This window comes from Pelobates fuscus, chromosome 11 (genome assembly GCF_036172605.1).
Source record: "Pelobates fuscus isolate aPelFus1 chromosome 11, aPelFus1.pri, whole genome shotgun sequence".
Classification (NCBI taxonomy): domain Eukaryota; kingdom Metazoa; phylum Chordata; class Amphibia; order Anura; family Pelobatidae; genus Pelobates; species Pelobates fuscus.
Genome location: NC_086327.1, coordinates 139,781,607 through 139,803,398, shown reverse-complemented (window position 1 = coordinate 139,803,398; position 21,792 = coordinate 139,781,607). Strand labels below are relative to the sequence as shown.

The 21,792-nt window shown below is 41.9% G+C and overlaps 1 protein-coding gene across 1 annotated transcript in view; it reads left to right on the top strand.

Moving 5' to 3' along the window:
* Nucleotides 1–6,985, top strand: part of MIIP (migration and invasion inhibitory protein) — a 43,826-nt gene extending 36,841 nt beyond the window's left edge. Inside the window, exons 9-10 of the mRNA XM_063436507.1 lie at nt 5,296–5,457; nt 5,991–6,985. Coding sequence (XP_063292577.1) covers nt 5,296–5,457; nt 5,991–6,083 — 255 coding nt within the window. The 3' untranslated portion in view covers nt 6,084–6,985. The remainder of the gene's footprint in view (nt 1–5,295; nt 5,458–5,990) is intronic.
* Nucleotides 6,986–21,792: the final 14,807 nt, after the last annotated feature.

Here is a 21,792-nt window from a genome sequence, read left to right as displayed (position 1 = left end):
TACAAACCCTATAATATACTGCCCTCCTACACTGTGTCTAAACCAATACAAACCCTATAATATACTGCGCTCCTACACTGTGTCTAAACCAATACAAACCCTATAATATACTGCCCTCCTACACTGTGTCTAAACCAATACAAACCCTAAAATATACTGCACTCCTACACTGTGTCTAAACCAATACAAACCCTATAATATACTGCGCTCCTACACTGTGTCTAAACCAATACAAACCCTATAATATACTGCGCTCCTACACTGTGTCTAAACCAATACAAACCCTATAATATACTGCGCTCCTACACTGTGTCTAAACCAATACAAACCCTATAATATACTGCCCTCCTACACTGTGTCTAAACCAATACAAACCCTATAATATACTGCCCTCCTACACTGTGTCTAAACCAATACAAACCCTATAATATACTGCGCTCCTACACTGTGTCTAAACCAGTACAAACCCTATAATATACTGCGTTCCTACACTGTGTCTAAACCAATACAAACCCTGTAATATACTGCCCTCCTACACTGTGTCTAAACCAATACAAACCCTATAATATACTGTCCTCCTACACTGTGTCTAAACCAATACAAACCCTATAATATACTGCGCTCCTACACTGTGTCTAAACCAATACAAACCCTATAATATACTGCGCTCCTACACTGTGTCTAAACCAATACAAACCCTATAATATACTGCCCTCCTACACTGTGTCTAAACCAGTACAAACCCTATAATATACTGCGCTCCTACACTGTCTAAACCAATACAAACCCTATAATATACTGCCCTCCTACACTGTGTCTAAACCAATACAAACCCTATAATATACTGCGCTCCTACACGGTGTCTAAACCAATACAAACCCTATAATATACTGCGCTCCTACACTGTGTCTAAACCAATACAAACCCTATAATATACTGCACTCCTACACTGTGTCTAAACCAATACAAACCCTATAATATACTGCCCTCCTACACTGTGTCTAAACCAATACAAACCCTATAATATACTGCGCTCCTACACTGTGTCTAAACCAATACAAACCCTATAATATACTGCCCTCCTATATTGTGTCTAAACCAGTACAAACCCTATAATATACTGCCCTCCTACACTGTGTCTAAACCAATACAAACCCTATAATATACTGCCCTCCTACACTCTGTCTAAACCAATACAAACCCTATAATATACTGCGCTCCTACACTGTGTCTAAACCAGTACAAACCCTATAATATACTGCGCTCCTACACTGTGTCTAAACCAATACAAACCCTATAATATACTGCGCTCCTACACTGTGTCTAAACCAATACAAACCCTATAATATACTGCCCTCCTACACTGTGTCTAAACCAGTACAAACCCTATAATATACTGCGCTCCTACACTGTCTAAACCAATACAAACCCTATAATATACTGCGCTCCTACACTGTCTAAACCAATACAAACCCTATAATATACTGCCCTCCTACACTGTGTCTAAACCAATACAAACCCTATAATATACTGCGCTCCTACACTGTGTCTAAACCAATACAAACCCTATAATATACTGCGCTCCTACACTGTGTCTAAACCAATACAAACCCTATAATATACTGCACTCCTACACTGTGTCTAAACCAATACAAACCCTATAATATACTGCCCTCCTACACTGTGTCTAAACCAATACAAACCCTATAATATACTGCGCTCCTACACTGTGTCTAAACCAATACAAACCCTATAATATACTGCCCTCCTATATTGTGTCTAAACCAGTACAAACCCTATAATATACTGCCCTCCTACACTGTGTCTAAACCAATACAAACCCTATAATATACTGCCCTCCTACACTCTGTCTAAACCAATACAAACCCTATAATATACTGCGCTCCTACACTGTGTCTAAACCAGTACAAACCCTATAATATACTGCGCTCCTACACTGTGTCTAAACCAATACAAACCCTATAATATACTGCGCTCCTACACTGTGTCTAAACCAGTACAAACCCTATAATATACTGCGCTCCTACACTGTGTCTAAACCAATACAAACCCTGTAATATACTGCCCTCCTACACTGTGTCTAAACCAATACAAACCCTATAATATACTGCGCTCCTACACTGTGTCTAAACCAATACAAACCCTATAATATACTGCCCTCCTACACTGTGTCTAAACCAATACAAACCCTATAATATACTGCGCTCCTACACTGTGTCTAAACCAATACAAACCCTATAATATACTGCCCTCCTACACTGTGTCTAAACCAATACAAACCCTAAAATATACTGCACTCCTACACTGTGTCTAAACCAATACAAACCCTATAATATACTGCGCTCCTACACTGTGTCTAAACCAATACAAACCCTATAATATACTGCGCTCCTACACTGTGTCTAAACCAATACAAACCCTATAATATACTGCGCTCCTACACTGTGTCTAAACCAATACAAACCCTATAATATACTGCCCTCCTACACTGTGTCTAAACCAATACAAACCCTATAATATACTGCCCTCCTACACTGTGTCTAAACCAATACAAACCCTATAATATACTGCGCTCCTACACTGTGTCTAAACCAGTACAAACCCTATAATATACTGCGTTCCTACACTGTGTCTAAACCAATACAAACCCTATAATATACTGCGCTCCTACACTGTGTCTAAACCAGTACAAACCCTATAATATACTGCGCTCCTACACTGTGTCTAAACCAATACAAACCCTATAATATACTGCGCTCCTACACTGTGTCTAAACCAGTACAAACCCTATAATATACTGCGCTCCTACACTGTGTCTAAACCAATACAAACCCTATAATATACTGCCCTCCTACACTGTGTCTAAACCAATACAAACCCTATAATATACTGCACTCCTACACTGTGTCTAAACCAATACAAACCCTATAATATACTGCGCTCCTACACTGTGTCTAAACCAATACAAACCCTATAATATACTGCCCTCCTACACTGTGTCTAAACCAATACAAACCCTATAATATACTGCCCTCCTACACTGTGTCTAAACCAATACAAACCCTATAATATACTGCCCTCCTACACTGTGTCTAAACCAGTACAAACCCTATAATATACTGCGTTCCTACACTGTGTCTAAACCAATACAAACCCTATAATATACTGCGCTCCTACACTGTGTCTAAACCAGTACAAACCCTATAATATACTGCGCTCCTACACTGTGTCTAAACCAATACAAACCCTGTAATATACTGCCCTCCTACACTGTGTCTAAACCAATACAAACCCTATAATATACTGTCCTCCTACACTGTGTCTAAACCAATACAAACCCTATAATATACTGCGCTCCTACACTGTGTCTAAACCAATACAAACCCTATAATATACTGCGCTCCTACACTGTGTCTAAACCAATACAAACCCTATAATATACTGCCCTCCTACACTGTGTCTAAACCAGTACAAACCCTATAATATACTGCGCTCCTACACTGTCTAAACCAATACAAACCCTATAATATACTGCCCTCCTACACTGTGTCTAAACCAATACAAACCCTATAATATACTGCGCTCCTACACGGTGTCTAAACCAATACAAACCCTATAATATACTGCGCTCCTACACTGTGTCTAAACCAATACAAACCCTATAATATACTGCACTCCTACACTGTGTCTAAACCAATACAAACCCTATAATATACTGCCCTCCTACACTGTGTCTAAACCAATACAAACCCTATAATATACTGCGCTCCTACACTGTGTCTAAACCAATACAAACCCTATAATATACTGCCCTCCTATATTGTGTCTAAACCAGTACAAACCCTATAATATACTGCCCTCCTACACTGTGTCTAAACCAATACAAACCCTATAATATACTGCCCTCCTACACTCTGTCTAAACCAATACAAACCCTATAATATACTGCGCTCCTACACTGTGTCTAAACCAGTACAAACCCTATAATATACTGCGCTCCTACACTGTGTCTAAACCAATACAAACCCTATAATATACTGCGCTCCTACACTGTGTCTAAACCAGTACAAACCCTATAATATACTGCGCTCCTACACTGTGTCTAAACCAATACAAACCCTGTAATATACTGCCCTCCTACACTGTGTCTAAACCAATACAAACCCTATAATATACTGTCCTCCTACACTGTGTCTAAACCAATACAAACCCTATAATATACTGCGCTCCTACACTGTGTCTAAACCAATACAAACCCTATAATATACTGCGCTCCTACACTGTGTCTAAACCAATACAAACCCTATAATATACTGCGCTCCTACACTGTCTAAACCAATACAAACCCTATAATATACTGCGCTCCTACACTGTGTCTAAACCAATACAAACCCTATAATATACTGCCCTCCTACACTGTGTCTAAACCAGTACAAACCCTATAATATACTGCGCTCCTACACTGTCTAAACCAATACAAACCCTATAATATATTGCGCTCCTACACTGTCTAAACCAATACAAACCCTATAATATACTGCCCTCCTACACTGTGTCTAAACCAATACAAACCCTATAATATACTGCGCTCCTACACTGTGTCTAAACCAATACAAACCCTATAATATACTGCGCTCCTACACTGTGTCTAAACCAATACAAACCCTATAATATACTGCACTCCTACACTGTGTCTAAACCAATACAAACCCTATAATATACTGCCCTCCTACACTGTGTCTAAACCAATACAAACCCTATAATATACTGCGCTCCTACACTGTGTCTAAACCAATACAAACCCTATAATATACTGCCCTCCTATATTGTGTCTAAACCAGTACAAACCCTATAATATACTGCCCTCCTACACTGTGTCTAAACCAGTACAAACCCTATAATATACTGCGCTCCTACACTGTGTCTAAACCAATACAAACCCTATAATATACTGCGCTCCTACACTGGTAATAAACTGTAATTTTTTTTATTTTTTTTTTATAAAAGGCTTCAGGTACAGTGAGATGAAGTGGTTATGGTGCTTACAGTGACCATATAATTTATTTCTTTGTATATATTGTTGCAGTTAAACTATGCAGGGCTTATTCACTAAACTGTATGCTGAGGTTCAAGGATTAGACTTAAGTAGCCAGGTTGAAAAATTCTCCATATCCTCCATATATCTCTCCTATTTATTCATGCCCCGTCACCAGAACTCCCCTCTTAATCCTTCTATCCCTCCTCTGTGTCCTGTGTGATCTCTTTGTATGACAGCACTGTTTGGCCGGATGGGAACATTCTGTTCCTTCTTATGAGCGACGTGCGACCAGCTTGGATCTTAAAGCCTCATTGGATCCAAAAACTGTTCCCGCAGTAACCACAACCACTTCTTACCTGGGAGGAGAAACAACGCAACCAGCGAGTTCTATATACAACGTATGTAACAGCAATCTATGTTTTAAATTTCTATAAGTGCAACGATTTCAACGTTCTCTGATAACTAGATGGTAACTGCTGATAGCGCAACTTTTTGTCTTTTTGTCTTTTTTTCAACTAATGCAACTGACTTTCAAGGTTTTAGGGATTATTGGAGTTAGTCCGACTTGAAAGAGTAATGCCCTGGCGTTTTAAAAGAATTGAATCAAACAGATCTGTCAATTATTCTACTCTATTGTTTCAATACAGAAAATAAATGAAAGGATTTGTTTCTATGACAACACAACCTTGTTGTTTGACGATCGTTTACATTTTTTGTGACCCATTCAAGATACGATTCAGAGAAAATACTCTTTCTGGATGCAATATACCCAATTTAAAATGTAAATATGCTAATAACCTTTTATTCAGAAATCTGACACCCTTAACACGTGTAGCAGAAAGGTATCCAGTGTGCGCAATCCGCCTTATTCAATACAATGCTTATAGTTTGCTGTTAACTATTCTTACTGTGGTTTTGTTTTATGTTGTAGGATAGTGTATCTTATTTCGCCTCAAGAGCCCGATCAGAAAATCTCCTCAATATGTCTCGTGCCTCCTTTTTCCAACGCAATAAAACCAAATAAGTGAAGACTGGTGGTAGCTACTTCAACCCTTATCTGTTCTGTTAATATCGTTTTAATGGAGCTACATAGTAGCCAATAAAAATTGTCAAACTAAATTGCAGCAAAATTATTACCAATAGCAGACAATCCCTGCACCAAAACTAAAGTATCCATCTCTTCTTAAACTTGTTAATAAGTCTCCAAAACCTGACTTATTTATACTTTTCTAGCACTAGAATTGGTAATTATCCTATCTCAATAAGATATAAGAACAATTATTTTATTTATTTTTAATTCTTCCACCAACTTCAAGTTTATGAAAGTCTTTAGATTCTCTGTAAAGTATGAAAGGTCTTTCTACCTCCCCCACGTGTTTTGAATGTAAAGCTTTTATCTGTGCAGAGCAGAAGACGTAACCTGTTTCTGGTGGTTGTGCTGCTGAGTAAAATCGCTCTTTGGATCGTTTTCAATCTTCTTATTGAAATGACTCTATGTACTGCGCAAAAAGGGACAGAATGAGAGGGAAACTGTTGCATGCTGTCTTTAACAGAAAGCCGTTTCAGGTTTCTAATATGAAATCTGAAACCTGTACTCTAGTTTCCTTGACTGCTACACTTTACATTGTCTGCCATGGGGCCAGTGTCCGCACATTTTGAGATCTTTGAAGCTGCGGTCGTGCTCAACAATATCTCTCGACCTGTCTTTCAATTGGTTAATGTGATCAAAAATGTGTACCTACTGTGATAGATTGCCTTGTTCCCCTGAAGGCTAAATATTGGATAAGTATCCAATCACTGATAAAAACTAAAAATGGGATTATTAAATGGCTCTGTGTGAATAATGGACATCGGTTTCAGGTATTTTACTATTTTATATAAATACATAGCAACTGTTTATTCTAAAAGTGAATCATTTATAATGTGCTTAAATCTATTTTTTTATAGAATGTTAACTGTTTGATAACATTAATTATGATTTATATAATAAATAATAAAGTGACTCTTTCTAAAATTGTTTTATTTCCAACAAATATAGAGATACATGACTAACAATTATTTTAAAACCTAATAAATAAGAATTCCCAGATTTTACTATTAACGTAAAGTCATGATTTTATTAAAGACACGAAGGCCAGTATTATACTGCACTTTTTTTTTTTCTCCGCAGTAAAAAACACATAATCACATTCCTGGTAACAAGGTCTGCCAATCAGCAACTCTTCTGTAGTATAATGGGCGGAGCCAATGACTTCCTCTTTCTTGCGATCCCAATTAAGATCGGACCAAACGATAATCCAATAAATGGAGAACAAGTAAACCAATAGTAGATCAACAACTTCAACGGGCGCTCGTCAGAATCAAAATTCACTTGAAGAGCGAAGTCAAGCTAGAATTGATAGAGAAAAGAAATATCGTAATATAAAGAGCAAGCATGTCAAACTTGCAGGCTACATGCGGCCCACAATGGATATATTTGCAGCCCACCTGACCTGGGGCCACTTTGTGTTGTGGCTGTAACCAGCCGCAAGACAGGAAAGATATTTCCTGTATGATTCTAGTCTTCCCTCCCACGGCCGATCGTGTGCTCCCGCAGTGCCAACCACTCCCCCTTCCCTCCTGCTCGCAGTGCCAGCCACTACCCCTTCCCTCCGGCCTGCAGTGCCCGAGGAGCGTCTGGCCTGCTTGAGAAGAGCAGGGCTGGAACTGGAGGACGGGCTGCTCATCTTAATGTAGAGGAAGAGGGGCTTGTGGGACCTTCCTGTGTAGTGTATTAAATTGGGGAAGGGAGTAGGTAGTGTATTAATTTTAGGGAGGGTGTACTGTATAATTTTGGGAAGGTAGGGGACCAAGTATTAAATTGGGGAGGAGGGGCAGTGTTTTAATTAGGGGGAGGGAATAGGCCAGTGTATTAGAGACGTGGGAGGGGGGGCAGTGTACTAAATTAGAGAGCTGGAAGAAGGGGCAGTGTATTAGATTGGGCTTGCCTGGAGGCGCTATGCTAATTGGCCGCACAGCTTTTTACCACACATGCACAATAGCCTCCCAATGCTTCCGATGGGAAAGCATTGGATTGGCTGAGATCATAGTTTGTTACAGATGTGCAACAGCATACATTCACCATTTCAGTCCTATTGCCAAACTGTTCTTAATATGTCAAGGTAGTTGGACTGAAACATTGGTTATATGCAAATGCCATCTCCTTAAAATAAATTCTCTTTTGTTTTACTTTGAAGCCCAACGTGCGTGAGGACGTCCAGTGTCAGTTTGGCGACATTTTTATTCTGTACTTTCCTAAATAAACCTACATTTCTATGAAAACTGAAGTTTTGGTTTTTTTTTGCGGCCCACATAAACTTAAACCTTGTCTGGACGCGGGCACCCCCTCTGAATCCCCCTTCGCTCACCCTTCCCTGAAGAACCCCTAAACTGTAGCTCAACCCCCTCCCAGGGCCCTGGGACTCTGGGCTGGAGGGAACCACTACGTCATGGGCTACCCCGCCCCAGGTACTTGCCTCCTAGCTTTGCCGTGGGTGTGCTGAATCCTCTTAGACCACGGTGCCACCTGCACCTGGCCAGAACTGCCAGTCATTGCATCTGCCCCTCCAAACAAAGGAACCACTTGTGAACTGCCTTCAACAGCTGCGTCCGGGTCCTGCCACTCCTGGAACTCCACTGCCTCACTTCCAGACCCGGCATTGACGTCTCCAACTTGATCGCCCTGAGATACTCCAGACAGCACGGCCCTCCACGCCTCTGGTGCTAGCCTTGGACCCGAACCGGATCCTGGATCAATGGCCTTCAGGCCTGCTCACCGCTGCCTCCAGTGGCTTCAACCCAGCACTCCTGCTGATTCCAGTGGCCGGAACCCAGCACTCCTGCTGCTCCCCACTGCCCCTGGTGGCTCGATGACTGCATTCCTCCTGCTGTCTCTCCTCCCGACCTCCACCCAGGCAGCCGGTGCTGCACGTCCCTGCAGCGGGCCTTGGACATCGGGGACCTCGCTATCTGCCTGGCTGCGGCGAACTCCAGCAGCCATACCAGATCCTGCGCCCGGCCTCCTACGCTACACGCTTCTCCTGACAGGCTCCCTGTGGCCCGCTGGATCCTCTGGGCTGAGTCTCTAGGGAGGCCTCATCCTCCTCGTCGGGCGCACCACTGGTCCTCCCACCGGTCCCAGCCTCACCCTGCTGGGCCCAGACAGCTCCACATCGCCCCGCGAATCTCTCCCAACAGCCTCTCCATGACCAGATCCACCGCTGGCTCCATGCTGGTACTACAGGTAAGACTAAAAGGGGGGGGGGGGACAAGAGCCACACAACAAGTGGTCAGAGAACACACACAGAAAAGACAAAGATACCAAGAGAAAGAGAGACCAAAGGGGACAGCACAGAAGACTGATACACCACGAAAACAAAACAGAAAAGAACAGATCAAACGAGAGAGATTGACAGACTTACCCATAACATGGCTGCCGTGTAACGGTCCCCAGTCCCTATATACCCTTCATCCTCCAAACGTCCCACTCCCGCACCCTCTCTATCAATCCCTACTGCTTTGCTCAGTACAAACTGTCAAGGCCCTCCTCCGCCTATGCGTCTATTAGGGTATGCAGACTATGCATAATGATATTTAATGCACTCCACTAAACATGATGTATGACCATTATTACCGGCTTAACACACACATCAATAAATGACTTGCCGTAGACATTATATCAAATTGCTTTCCTAGAAGCCTAATAGAATCTGCCAGGGTGTGATAATACCCGCCTCCGTGTCATTATTAAAATCATGACTTTACGCAGTGGCGTACTAAGGAGGGGGCGGTCCGCCCTGGGTGCCACTCACTAGGTTGGTTATCAAAATAAGCCTCTGATCTTTATTTTGTCAGTTGTGTTTTTATACATTAAAAAGTAAGTGCTTACGTGCAAATACTCATAGAACAGTTGAAGGAAGCAAAATAACAGGAAAGGGGTACAGATAAGACATAGGGATGAACGTCATGTACACATAACAGATAAGTTCAGAGAAAGAGAAAGAACAGACTGACCTGAGAGAGACAGCTCAGGTGGGGGCTATCTGCTCCCGGAACTAGACATATATGATCTTAAGTGTTGTGATCTTAAGCATCAAGCATTTCCTGAGTCCAAGTTAGACAATTTTAATATAGGATATCTAATGTGAGACCTAGAAGTTTGAACCTTGGAATCAATGTAAATTTGTTCACAGTATCAATACCTGCCAAAGACATGATTTACTTGACATAACAGGCAAGGGTAGGTGTAGATACTGGCATGTGAGTTTGAGGGGAAAAAAATGAAAAGTTAGAGTGGTCACACAAAGTAGCAGTACGCATCTCATATTCGCGGAAGCATGCAATAGGACACAGTTAAGATCTCTCAGGGAAAGCAAGATATAATACTGATTTGGAGGAAGTGCGTTGGGATATGTAAAAAAACACACCATCAGGAGTAAAGGAGCGAGCATTGAAATCTAATGCTCGAACGTCCGAGACTCTTACAAAAAATTAAACAGAATGGCATGACTAGTTTGTCCGAAAGTTGTATAAGGGACAACAAAGTTTTTTTTTGCTGGCCAAGATTCGAAAAAGGTTAGAACCAGAGAAACATCTCAAAGGACCGAATAATGTGGTAATGGAGGGTGAGCAAAATGGATCCCACAAAGAAGTCGGCATACAAATGGATGGCGTCCTACTGAGGCACAGTCAATACCTTGTCCAGCAGAGATAGCTGATCTATACAGGTTTACAGTATGGTAGGATTTACCCTCATCAAAGAGGGACGTGAGGAAATGTAGAACAGTCGTCAGAGGAGCCGATATGGAATCCAAATTTCATTTTAGGCACCATCTAGTCCATGTGCTCCAAGCAGCTCTATAAGCTTGTCTCGTCCCGAGTGCCCATACACCCTTGAGAAGTCTAAGAGTTGATTGCGGAACTCCGCTGATGGACCAGGGTGCCCTGAAATTAGCCATACCAGAGGATAGCTCCGACCAACCGGATCTTGGAGAAGGTAATCATCCTGAAGGAGCACCTCGTATGCCTCGAGCAAACCTAGGGCCGGTCACGCTGGCGAAAGAATGTTGGCATGGATCTTTGGTCAGGAAAGTTGGTTTGTCCTGTGTAGGAACCTCGGTTCAGCCTAAGAACCTCTTGGATAATGGCCGGACAGACTGCTCCTGGTTCTTCCAGCAAACTAAAACCTTAGGGTGAAACACTCTCTTAATGTTGGTCTGATCCTTATCTAAGGCAGTGAGGGTTTTAACATAGGATCCTAAGTCTTTAATGAAGGAATCCTCAAATAAGAAACCCTTTGCCTGGACGCCCAGTTCATTAAGCGCTAGATTCACCAATTTTGGTTCAATTTTTAAGCAAATAGATTTGCACCGTTCAGTGGCTAATGCTGTATTGGCATTGCCAATCGGGCAAATCAAGCACTGAATCCATCCACAGATGATCAGTGTATCTAGGGGCTGATCAAGGGCCAAAGCATCTTTCAATGCCTCAAAATTTTGGCAAAGTGATAAGTCCAGACCCTTTCTGGGTTTCCAGCCAGACTTGCCTAAAAACTGGATGATCTTTGGATCAACCTTAGATATTTGCACACTTCGTCAGGCACCGCGGGGCGTGGGCATTCAGCCTTTAAATTATTACAGGTGGCTCTTTCTAGAGGTTTGCAATATAGCGTACCACGTGTTCCGAAGGCGACCATTCGGCCGATCTTGGGTGACGTAAGTCATCGGGGTCAAAAAGGGGTTCACCTCGTGGATCTAGACAAAGGGCGACTCACTTCAGTGCCTGAAGCCCCATCAGCGGGGTAAACATGAGAGCGGATTTCTCCTTCCCTTATTGCATAGTTTGACTCATGGTCAGATAGGTCATCAAAGAATCAGGTTGGACTTTAGCCTGTTTCCATAACCTGGCCGCTTTTGCCATGAGAACTATGGGATCCGGGTACTAGAAACATAGAATGTGACGGCAGATAAGAACCATTCGGCCCATCTAGTTTGCCCAATTTTCTAAATACTTTCATTAACCCCTTAAGGACACATGACATGTGTGACATGTCATGATTCCCTTTTATTGCAGAAGTTTGGTCCTTAAGGGGTTAATCCCTGGTCTTATCTTATAGTTAGGATAGCCTTATGCCTATCCCACGCATGCTTAAACTTCTTTACTGTGTTAACCTCTACCAATTCAGCTGGAAGGCTATTCCATGCATCCACTACCCTCTCAGTAAAGTAATACTTCCTGATATTATTTTGAAACCTTTGTCCCTCTAATTTAAGACTATGTCCTCTTGTTGTGGTAGTTTTTCTTCTTTTAAATATAGTCTCCTCCTTTACTGTGTTGATTCCCTTTATGTATTTAAATGTTTCTATCATATCCTCCCTGTCGACAGTACTCCAAGTGAGGTCTCACCAGTGTTCTGTACAATGGCACGAGCACTTCCCTCTTTCTACTGCTAATACCTCTCCCTATACAACCAAGCATTCTGCTAGCATTTCCTGCTGCTCTATTACATTGTCTGCCTACCTTTAAGTCATCAGAAATAATCACCCCTAAATCCCTTTCCTCAGATGTTGAGGTTAGGACTCTACCAAATATTCTGTACTCTGCCCTTGGGTTTTTACGTCCAAGATGCATTATCTTGCACTTATCCACATTAAATGTCAGCTGCCACAACTCATTTTTTTTTCTAGTTTACCTAAATCATTTGCCATTTGGCTTATCCCTCCTGGAACATCAACCCTGTTACATATCTTAGTATCATCAGCAAAAAGACATACCTTACCATCAAAACCTTCTGCAATATCACTAATAAAAATATTAAAGAGAATGGGTCCAAGTACAGATCCCTGAGGTACCCCACTGGTGACAAGCCCAAGCTTCGAATATACTCCATTGACTACAACCCTCTGTTGCCTGTCACTCAGCCACTGCCTTACCCATTCAACAATATTGGAATTCAAACTTAAAGATTGCAGTTTATTGATAAGCCTTCTATGTGCAACAGTGTCAAAAGCCTTACTTAAATCTAGGTAAGCAATGTCTACTGCACCACCCTGATCTATTATTGTATTTACCCAATCAAAAAAAATCAATAAGATTAGTTTGGCATGATCTCCCTGAAGTAAACCCATGTTGTCTCTGATCTTGAAATCCGTGTGTTTTTAGATGTTCAGCAATCCTATCCTTTAACATGGTTTCCATTACTTTCCCCACTACTGAAGTAAGGCTTACTGGCCTATAGTTGCGCGACTCCTCCCTACTATTTTTCTTGTGAATGGGCACAACATTCGCTAACTTCCACTCTTCTTAACTGAGGGAGCAGCAAAGAAAGAGGAAGTAGTTGCTGATTGGTTGACATTGTTACTAGGAATGTGATTGTAGCAGACCGCCTGGCACCCCGACTGAGTACCTCCGCCAATCGCGCTTCCTAGTATCACTGGGTACTATAAGCACCGCACCAGACACCATAACCACTATAGCCACCTTAGCTTGGCTGGTGTCTCGCCGTCCCTTCCCACCCAGGACCAATACCTACATCCAGCTCCCAGTGGGGAGACCTCTCCTCCAAGAGACTATAGCAGGTATAGTAATCCAAAGAGCAGTATAGAAATCCCCCCAACAGATGAGCCAAGGCTTAATGCTGGGAAGTAGTCTGTTTAATGGAAGCACAGTCACAGAATTTATACAAGTTTCAAACTCCTCCTCTGTGCCTGAGAGATAATTGAGTCAGGAACTGTACAAACTCAATTATCTCTAGGTACAGAAAAACATACAATTTACAAACACCCCAAAAGTACCCCTATAACACACAAAAACCCCACAAAAGTCACATCCCCTGATAGCCCCTATCTGGGTGACCAACATATCCAAAAATCACCCAGATCGGTTCGGGATTTCTATGGAAGTCATAATTTGACCGACCATGCACATGGTCCTATGCCCAAAACAGTTCCATGAAGTTTATTAGTTTAAAAACAAACATACTAAATATAATACCATTGAAAAAGTTTGATAGACTGAGCAAGCCAGTCACCAATGTTTGATGTATTACATGTTGTTAAAGATTTTTGCCTTCCTTTTCGAATCATATATGCAACGCTATATGTTTGATGCAGCGGCTTGTCCACAAGTCTTATATTGTTGATGTACTGCAGTCTTTGTCAATGCAAAAATAAAGAATAACATTTAAAAAAAAACAAACGTAGTCAATAGTCATACCGTGGAGCTTGTTTCCCTCATCCAGACGAACAATTCCATCGAACAGTGCCCTTTTACGATGTACTGAACCGAACACAGGCAATGATGGAAGTTCAGCAGTGTTCGGGAATTCGCGTGTCCGATTTCAGTTCCATGCACTTGACGACCAAACACAGCTGCCTGCGTTCGCAGGAACAAGCTGGCCGCCCAGACGAATAATTAGAGCACTGCGGTTAGAATCGTTATGAGGTGATGATAAGGCTTAATAATCTCCCGGGTGGTCCATTAAACCATTTACCAATCAAAAACAAGCAGCATTTAAACTCCGACTGGAACAAGCACCTCCTCTTTCTTTGATGGTGATAACAATAAACAAGTATAAAGAAAATCTGTCATAATCAAGTGATCCAATGTAAGGGAAGAATAAGTTGTGGACTCTGATGTGAGTAGAAAGTCCAGAGTATACTGCTTACATGAACAATAGATTAGTGTTCAAACTCAAGGACATCGGTCTAGATGAAAATGCTTGTTCTTGAGTAGAACATTGGCATAAAAACAGAGTACAAAGAGATGTCAATTAATGGTAAATTTTCAAGCTGGACAGAGGTGGCAAGTGGCGTCCCTCAGGGGTGTGTTCTGGGACCCCTTCTATTTAACATGTTTATAAATTATCTTGAAGACAGCATTGAAAGTCATGTTTCAGTGTTTGCAGATGACCCAAGACTTTGTAAAATAATATTACTTTGCTGCAGAGGGATTTAGATAGAATGGGGGACTGGGCACTCAAATGGCAGATGAAATTTAATGTTGAAAAATGCAAAGTTATGCATGTGGCGAAACCAACTTCGCCACTGTGAACTGGAGAAGCCTGGTTGCTAGCCTCCTGCCCTGCGACTACGGCCCCTGGACATATTGCTCTATAAACACTATATTTGGGCATGTAATAATTTATATACCTGCTACTGGCCCTTTAAAATCAGCGATGGACATATTGGGACTTTTGGGACTAATGTCCCTTTAAGACTTTGTAACATATCACAGTAATACTGTCTTAAATATTATGTAAGTATTTATGTGTTCAGTTAAACTGGGGATATGTAGAAATGTGTGTTTTATGTGTTAAATGTATCAGTATGTAATTTTATGTCTTTTACTGTCTTTTTGCAACCATGTGGTTAATGGAGTCTGACTCTAGTCCTAGATAATTGGATTACTTCTCCAATTATCTCCAGGGCAGAAGGGAGGAAGCCGGGATGCATTGTGGGGGATGTTTTACTTCTGTTTGAGCCAGATTGTGCCATGCTGCAAGCCAGGGCCCAAAAGATACTTTTAGTAACTTTTGAACCCCTGGTCTGATTCATGCAATTTTTGAGTATGTTGTTCCCCCGAATGGATTGATTGTGAATATGTATTTTTATGCGAATATGATGTATGGTTTTGAAGTTACAGATATTGTGTAAAAGTTATGTTTTAAACTGTATAATAAGTGGATTATCTCTCAGGCTAAGGGGAGGGGATGTGTGGGTTGTACCATATCTCGGATTGGTTATTTTATGCCTCCCCCTGGGTGTGGCCTGTATGTGGATTATTGTAATAAAAGCCAGGCTGGAGGAGCCAGTCCAGAGTTCCTGTTTAACCCTCAAAATGAAGTGTCGTCTCGTTCTTGGGGGGAATTGGATTGTAAGCTGACTGCCAGGAGTGTAAGCGGATTGTATGCTTTTCTTGTTCAGCTGTTCCAGTTCGGAGTGTTATTTCGTATCCAGTGTTCGTGTGGTTGCAGTCGGGAGAATGGTGTCTGCAGTAGCTGCCTGTGCATCTGGAAAGGGGATTATCGCCTAAACTGGGTTTTATCCTCTTGTAAGTGAAACGGTTCGTTACAATGCACTTCGGCGTAAAAGCATACACAAGCAGCGTATACCCTTAATGGAAGCGAATTAGGGATAGCAACACACGAAAAGGACTTGGGAATTGTTATAGACAACAAACTATGCAACAATATGCAATGTCAATCAGCAGTGGCCAAGGCCAGTAAGGTATTGTCATGCATGCAAAAGGGCATTCATTCTCGGGACGAGAATATAATTTTGCCTCTTTATAAATCACTGGAAAGACCACATATTGAATATGCTGTGCAATTTTGGGCACCTGTTCTAAAGAAGGATATTATGGCACTAGAAAAAGTGCAGAGGCGGGCTACAAAATTAATAAAAGGATTGGAACATATCAGCTATGAAGAAAGGTTAACAAATTTAAACCTATTTAGTTTAGAAAAACGTCGCCTGAGAGGGGATATGATAACATTATACAATATATTCGGGGCCAATGCAAACCATTGTGTGGAAATCTATTCACAAACCGGACTTTACATAGGACATGAGGCCAGGCGTTTAGACTGGAAGAAAGAAGATTTCGTCTAAGGCAAAGTAAAGGTTTTTTTACTGTAAGAACAATCAGGATGTGGAATTATCTGCCTGAAGAGGTGGTTTTATCAGAGTCCATACAGATGTTCAAACAGCTACAGAATATTCAAGGATATAAACTTTCAATGTAGGGTAATAACTGCTTGATCCAAGGATAAATCTGACTGCCATTCAGATTTTTCCTAGCTTGTTGCAAAATTGTGCTTCAAACTGGTTTTTTTTTGCCTTCTTTTGGATCAACAGTAAAAAACAAACGTGAGGAAGGCTGAACTTGATGGACGCAAGTCTCTTTTCAGCCTATGTAACAAATAAAATAACCAAGCGACAGAACACACAAGAGCTTGTGCAAAAACAACGAAGAACTAGTGTCCTAGAAGAAAAAAAGTCCCTTGAGGGAGGGAAATATTCGCCTCCTGTCTTTATTAGAATTAGGAATATTGTACATTTAAATTAGCATAAACTAAAATGTTATTACATTACAGGATATATCATGTTTAGCATTTTTAATACTATCACAGAAGAGTGACGGAAGCATGAGAAGAAAGTTGAAAGTAGTGTCTTCCCATGACCAGCTCGCCATGCGCATAATGTTTGATAAGGAAGCACCCAACACAAAGTCGCGCAATGCCATCTTGAACTGAATGAAATGGGGTTTCACTCCCGCCAAAGCGAGAAGCCATCTAACCCATCTCGCTAAGGTGATGGTGGAGACAGGTTTGTGTGTTTTAACACAGTGAGTCGTTGACCCAGATATGATGGTCGTAATGGTGCAGTAACCTCCACATACCGAAGGAGAGTCTTGGCCACACAAAGCTGAGTTATTTTTCGGAAAAAAGGGTAAAAGGTCGATGAGGAATCCGCCTTGGTGTGACTATTTGGAGTGATAGAAAAAACATCAGCATCCAAAGCACAAATATTGGAGACCTGCTGGAAGTAGACAAGACACATCATTAGGGTGACCTTCACCGAAAGTTGTCTCAGAGATAAAGACTCATTGTCCGGCCAATCGTGTAGGAATTGGAGAATCCTTTTCTATGTCCTACAGGTGAGTATATTTCAGACGGCATGCTAGTTTGATGCCTTACAGACGACAGATTAAAGGATCTTGTCCCACCAGAACACCTTGGGAGGGCACATGAGCCACGGATATGGCTGAACGCATGACATAAATGGATCAAAAGGAGTAAGTAGATTAGACAGGAAATTTAGCTGATACTCTTCAGTCCTGCTAAACTGTTAGACCTAACTAGTTGTACCTACAGGAGAGTCACAGAAGCTGGACATGTGGCCATGGGCATCTAGTGGTGATTTAGAACCTATTGTGCTAGAGTGTTCCTTTAAACCCCTGGACATAGGGAAAACCTAATATCAGACAATGACAGTTAGAGAAGGAAAGAGGGTTGACAGGAGAGGAAAGGAGAACATACACCATTGCAAGGCATGTACATGCAATGCGTGCTTGTAAATATTGTATACATTATGTGAAACAATTGTATAGTTTAGTCTATTTTATTGTGAACTTGTTATACTGACCTAACATTAAACATTGCCTTGTTTGAACTTTGAGCTCGGCATTCTTCCATAAGATTATATTATATATTTTTTGAATATACAGGTAAACCAATGCCAAGATGTAGTAACATAATAGAATCAAGAGAAGATGGGTGTCTCTTGATATCAGTAGGAACTTTTTCTCGTATTCCAGATTTTCATACAAGCTATTATTTCACTGCTTTACAGACACCTTTTTCGTTATAAACATTATTGTTAATTTCCTCCCACAGAATTAAACCTGGTGAATCCTTTCTCATTCCATTTTCTTATCAAGATAGAAATTGAGTGTGCCATGCTGATCACCGGTACGTTAGATCCATTGTAACTTCTAATTGTAAAAATATCCATCACTATAAATATTGGTATCCTTGATCTTGTGCAATCATCTTTGGCTCCCTGTCCACCAAACATTGTTCTTTAATATTCAAAATGTAGAGAAAACCTATCCGGATAGAGAGCTTCCACAACTTCTATCAAATATCTTTAGAACACAGGATCAGGGCCTGTCCTGTCTATTAGACTTATGCGTGGTGGCAAAAAATTGGTAAGTCAATATCGATTTGTCCGGAAAAACAATTAGTATTGAGCGCTTCGGCCTTCATCCATGTGGCATTTTGGTGCAGATTAATGTAATTTATTTCATTTATTCTGTCAAATAGCTATTTGTCAATTCAGATGATTTGAATTTTGTTTTATGCCCCTCCCTCCCTCCCTCCTAGCTGTCTACATTTGCTTATGGAGGTGTGCATGATACTTTTTTAATCCCAGGTTGTCTGATGTGTGGATCTTGCAGTCTGCACTTTCCATGGGTGCAGAACACTTATACCTCTGCCTTCATTACATCACATTTCTAGTGAGAAAAAGCATTGACATGGTAACCTGTAGCAACATTCTAAATCACAGAGAAGTGCTGTATCTCAAACGAGAGTTTCCTTAGGTTTCTGCTCCCTTGTGCTCTAGAGATCTCTCCACCTGGCCCATTTGGGTCCAGAAACCTGACTTTCCATGCATGGCACGTGTGCTATCGATGGCTGATTACTCGTGTAGTTTGTTAATGTTACATGGAAATAGAAGATCATTATATTGATACAGAGTGTCATTACACTGCTGGAGACAAACAGTAAATTGGTACCAGGTTTTCATAATACAGTATTTAACGGTATATTCTTATTTCCAATACTTTTCATCATTTACTAGATCTAGTTCTGCATATACTGTAACATACGCTATGCAGATATCAACCCACACCGTCACAGACTTTCATTTTCCTGAATTGTGGTTTAATTCTTTCTGTGGCCTATCAGGGAATTTGCAAATCAATTCAAGGTATTTTGAGTCTTCTTAAAAGTTAAGACACACTTTAAAGCAAAATGTAGAAAAGTGACATAATTTAATTATGGGCAGAATAACCCCTGAGTGTACTGCAAATGTATTAGATTATTGTGGTTCAATATTACATAATCTCCCACTCAACCAGTGTCTGCCAGTGATGAAGGAAAAATATACTAAAAATATCCAACTCTGGTTACTAAGGGAATGTTGGCTTAATCAGCCCTTTCATTTCCACAGACCCTGAGAGGTACGGCAAGGTTTAATAATCTCTACCTGCCTTACTGTTTCTCCAAACTTGGACTGGGCAATAGGAGATTGTTAGAAAAATAAGGGTTTCTCCTAATCTATTTTCAATGTGTGAAGCGTTAATGTTAGTTATATTTATTTATAATTTTTTTAAAACCTTTGCCTATGATATAATTCAGGTTTATTCACAAAGAATATGCCAGTGGGGGGGGGGTCACATGCCCTCTCCTGCCCTATACTGAGGTCTGTCCTGGCACCTTTCACAATCAGCTGGCCTCATTATTGTTTTGGGAATAGTTTCCAGACTTCTTTTCGTGCTAGTCGGTCCAAGCTTGGAGATAATTTTTGTCTATTCCACGATAATTTGGATACAAATTTAAATTGTATCAGATTATATATTTTTTCATGGGGTTTTACAACGCACTGGACATCTTCATGCAAATCGCAAGATTGTTGAGCGTATTTTCACGGAGTCAAACTCAGTAAAACTGCAGGAAGCGCCTCTAATGGCTGGCTGTTGTTTTACATTGCAGGGTTAAAGAAATAGGGAGACCACCCAGACTATGACAATGGGATGAAGTGATCCCTTTAAACTGTAATAAATGCAGAGCCGGCGCGTCCATAAGGCGGCTCAGGCGGCCGCCTTAGGGCGCACCAGCTCTGGGGGCGCAAAATTCCAGTGACGGGCAGGAGGGAAGTGCTCCCTCCTGCCAGGTCACCTCCTGGATCCCGTGCGCGGCGTCCGGCTGAACTTGATTGCTAGGTGGCGAGGGAGCTCTGATCTCTCTGACCGGCTCCCTCGCAGGCTGTTTTTTGATGCCGCGGGAGCCAGAATATGACGTCATATTCCGGCTCCCGCGGCATAAAAAAACAGCCTGCGAGGGAGCCGGTCAGAGAGATCAGAGCTCCTTCGCCACCTCGCAATCAAGTTCAACCGGACGCCTCCCAGCAGCCCCACTGGACCACCAATGAGAGACCCACGCCAGCTCTCCAGGTAGGGAGGCTGGGTGGGAAATGTAAATTAAATTGACATTATTTATTACTGTGAGTGTGTGTGTGTGTGTGTGTGTCTGTGAGTTTGTGTTTGTGTGTGTGTGCAGGGCCGGTGCAAAGAATTTTGGGTACATAGGCGAAGATGCATTTTTCCGCCCCCCCAAAAAAAACATCCTCACCTGTGCCTCTTAACCTCCCTTTTGTGTTTCTTATCCCGTCTTTAAATATCTGTGTGTCTCCTATCTCTCCTCTTTGTATGACTCTTACATCCTCCCACATTTTGTGTGTCTTACTCCTCCCAGACCCTATGTGTGACTCCTTTTTTCCCAGCCCCTTTGTGTCTTTTACTCTTCCCAGCTCCTTTGTGTGTGTCTCTTTCCTTCTCAAGCCCCGCTGTGTGTTTTTCACATCCAGCCCCTCTCCCCGTCCCTTAATGGTCCCCTCCCTTCTCTGACCCTTACTGTTCCTATCCCCTCTCTCCTGCTTTCCCTGTCCCTTAGTGTTCCTCTTCCCTCCCCCCTCTGTTCCCTGTCGCTTAGTGTTCCTCTCCCCCCTCCCTCCTTTTCCTGTACCACAGGGTATCTCTCCCCTCCTCTCCCTGTCCCTTGGTGCGCCACCCACCCCAATAGTGGTCCCCTCCCCTTCCTGGTGTGCCTCCTACCTTTCTTGTAGCGTGGCTGAGCGGAGCGAATTCCGGTACAGTGAGCTTTTCCTGTCAGTCCTGCCAGGAACAGGAAACAGAAGTCCCTGTACCACGGTACACTCCGCTTGGCCACGCTACAGTCAGGGGTGTATAAACACTGACAGTCACACACACTCAATGACAAACACAGACGTATCTGACAGCCAGACTCACTTATCTGACACACTCATTCATTGACAGACACTCACACGCACACTGACAGACACACAAATACTGACACTCATTGACAAACACACACACATTCACATGCCCAC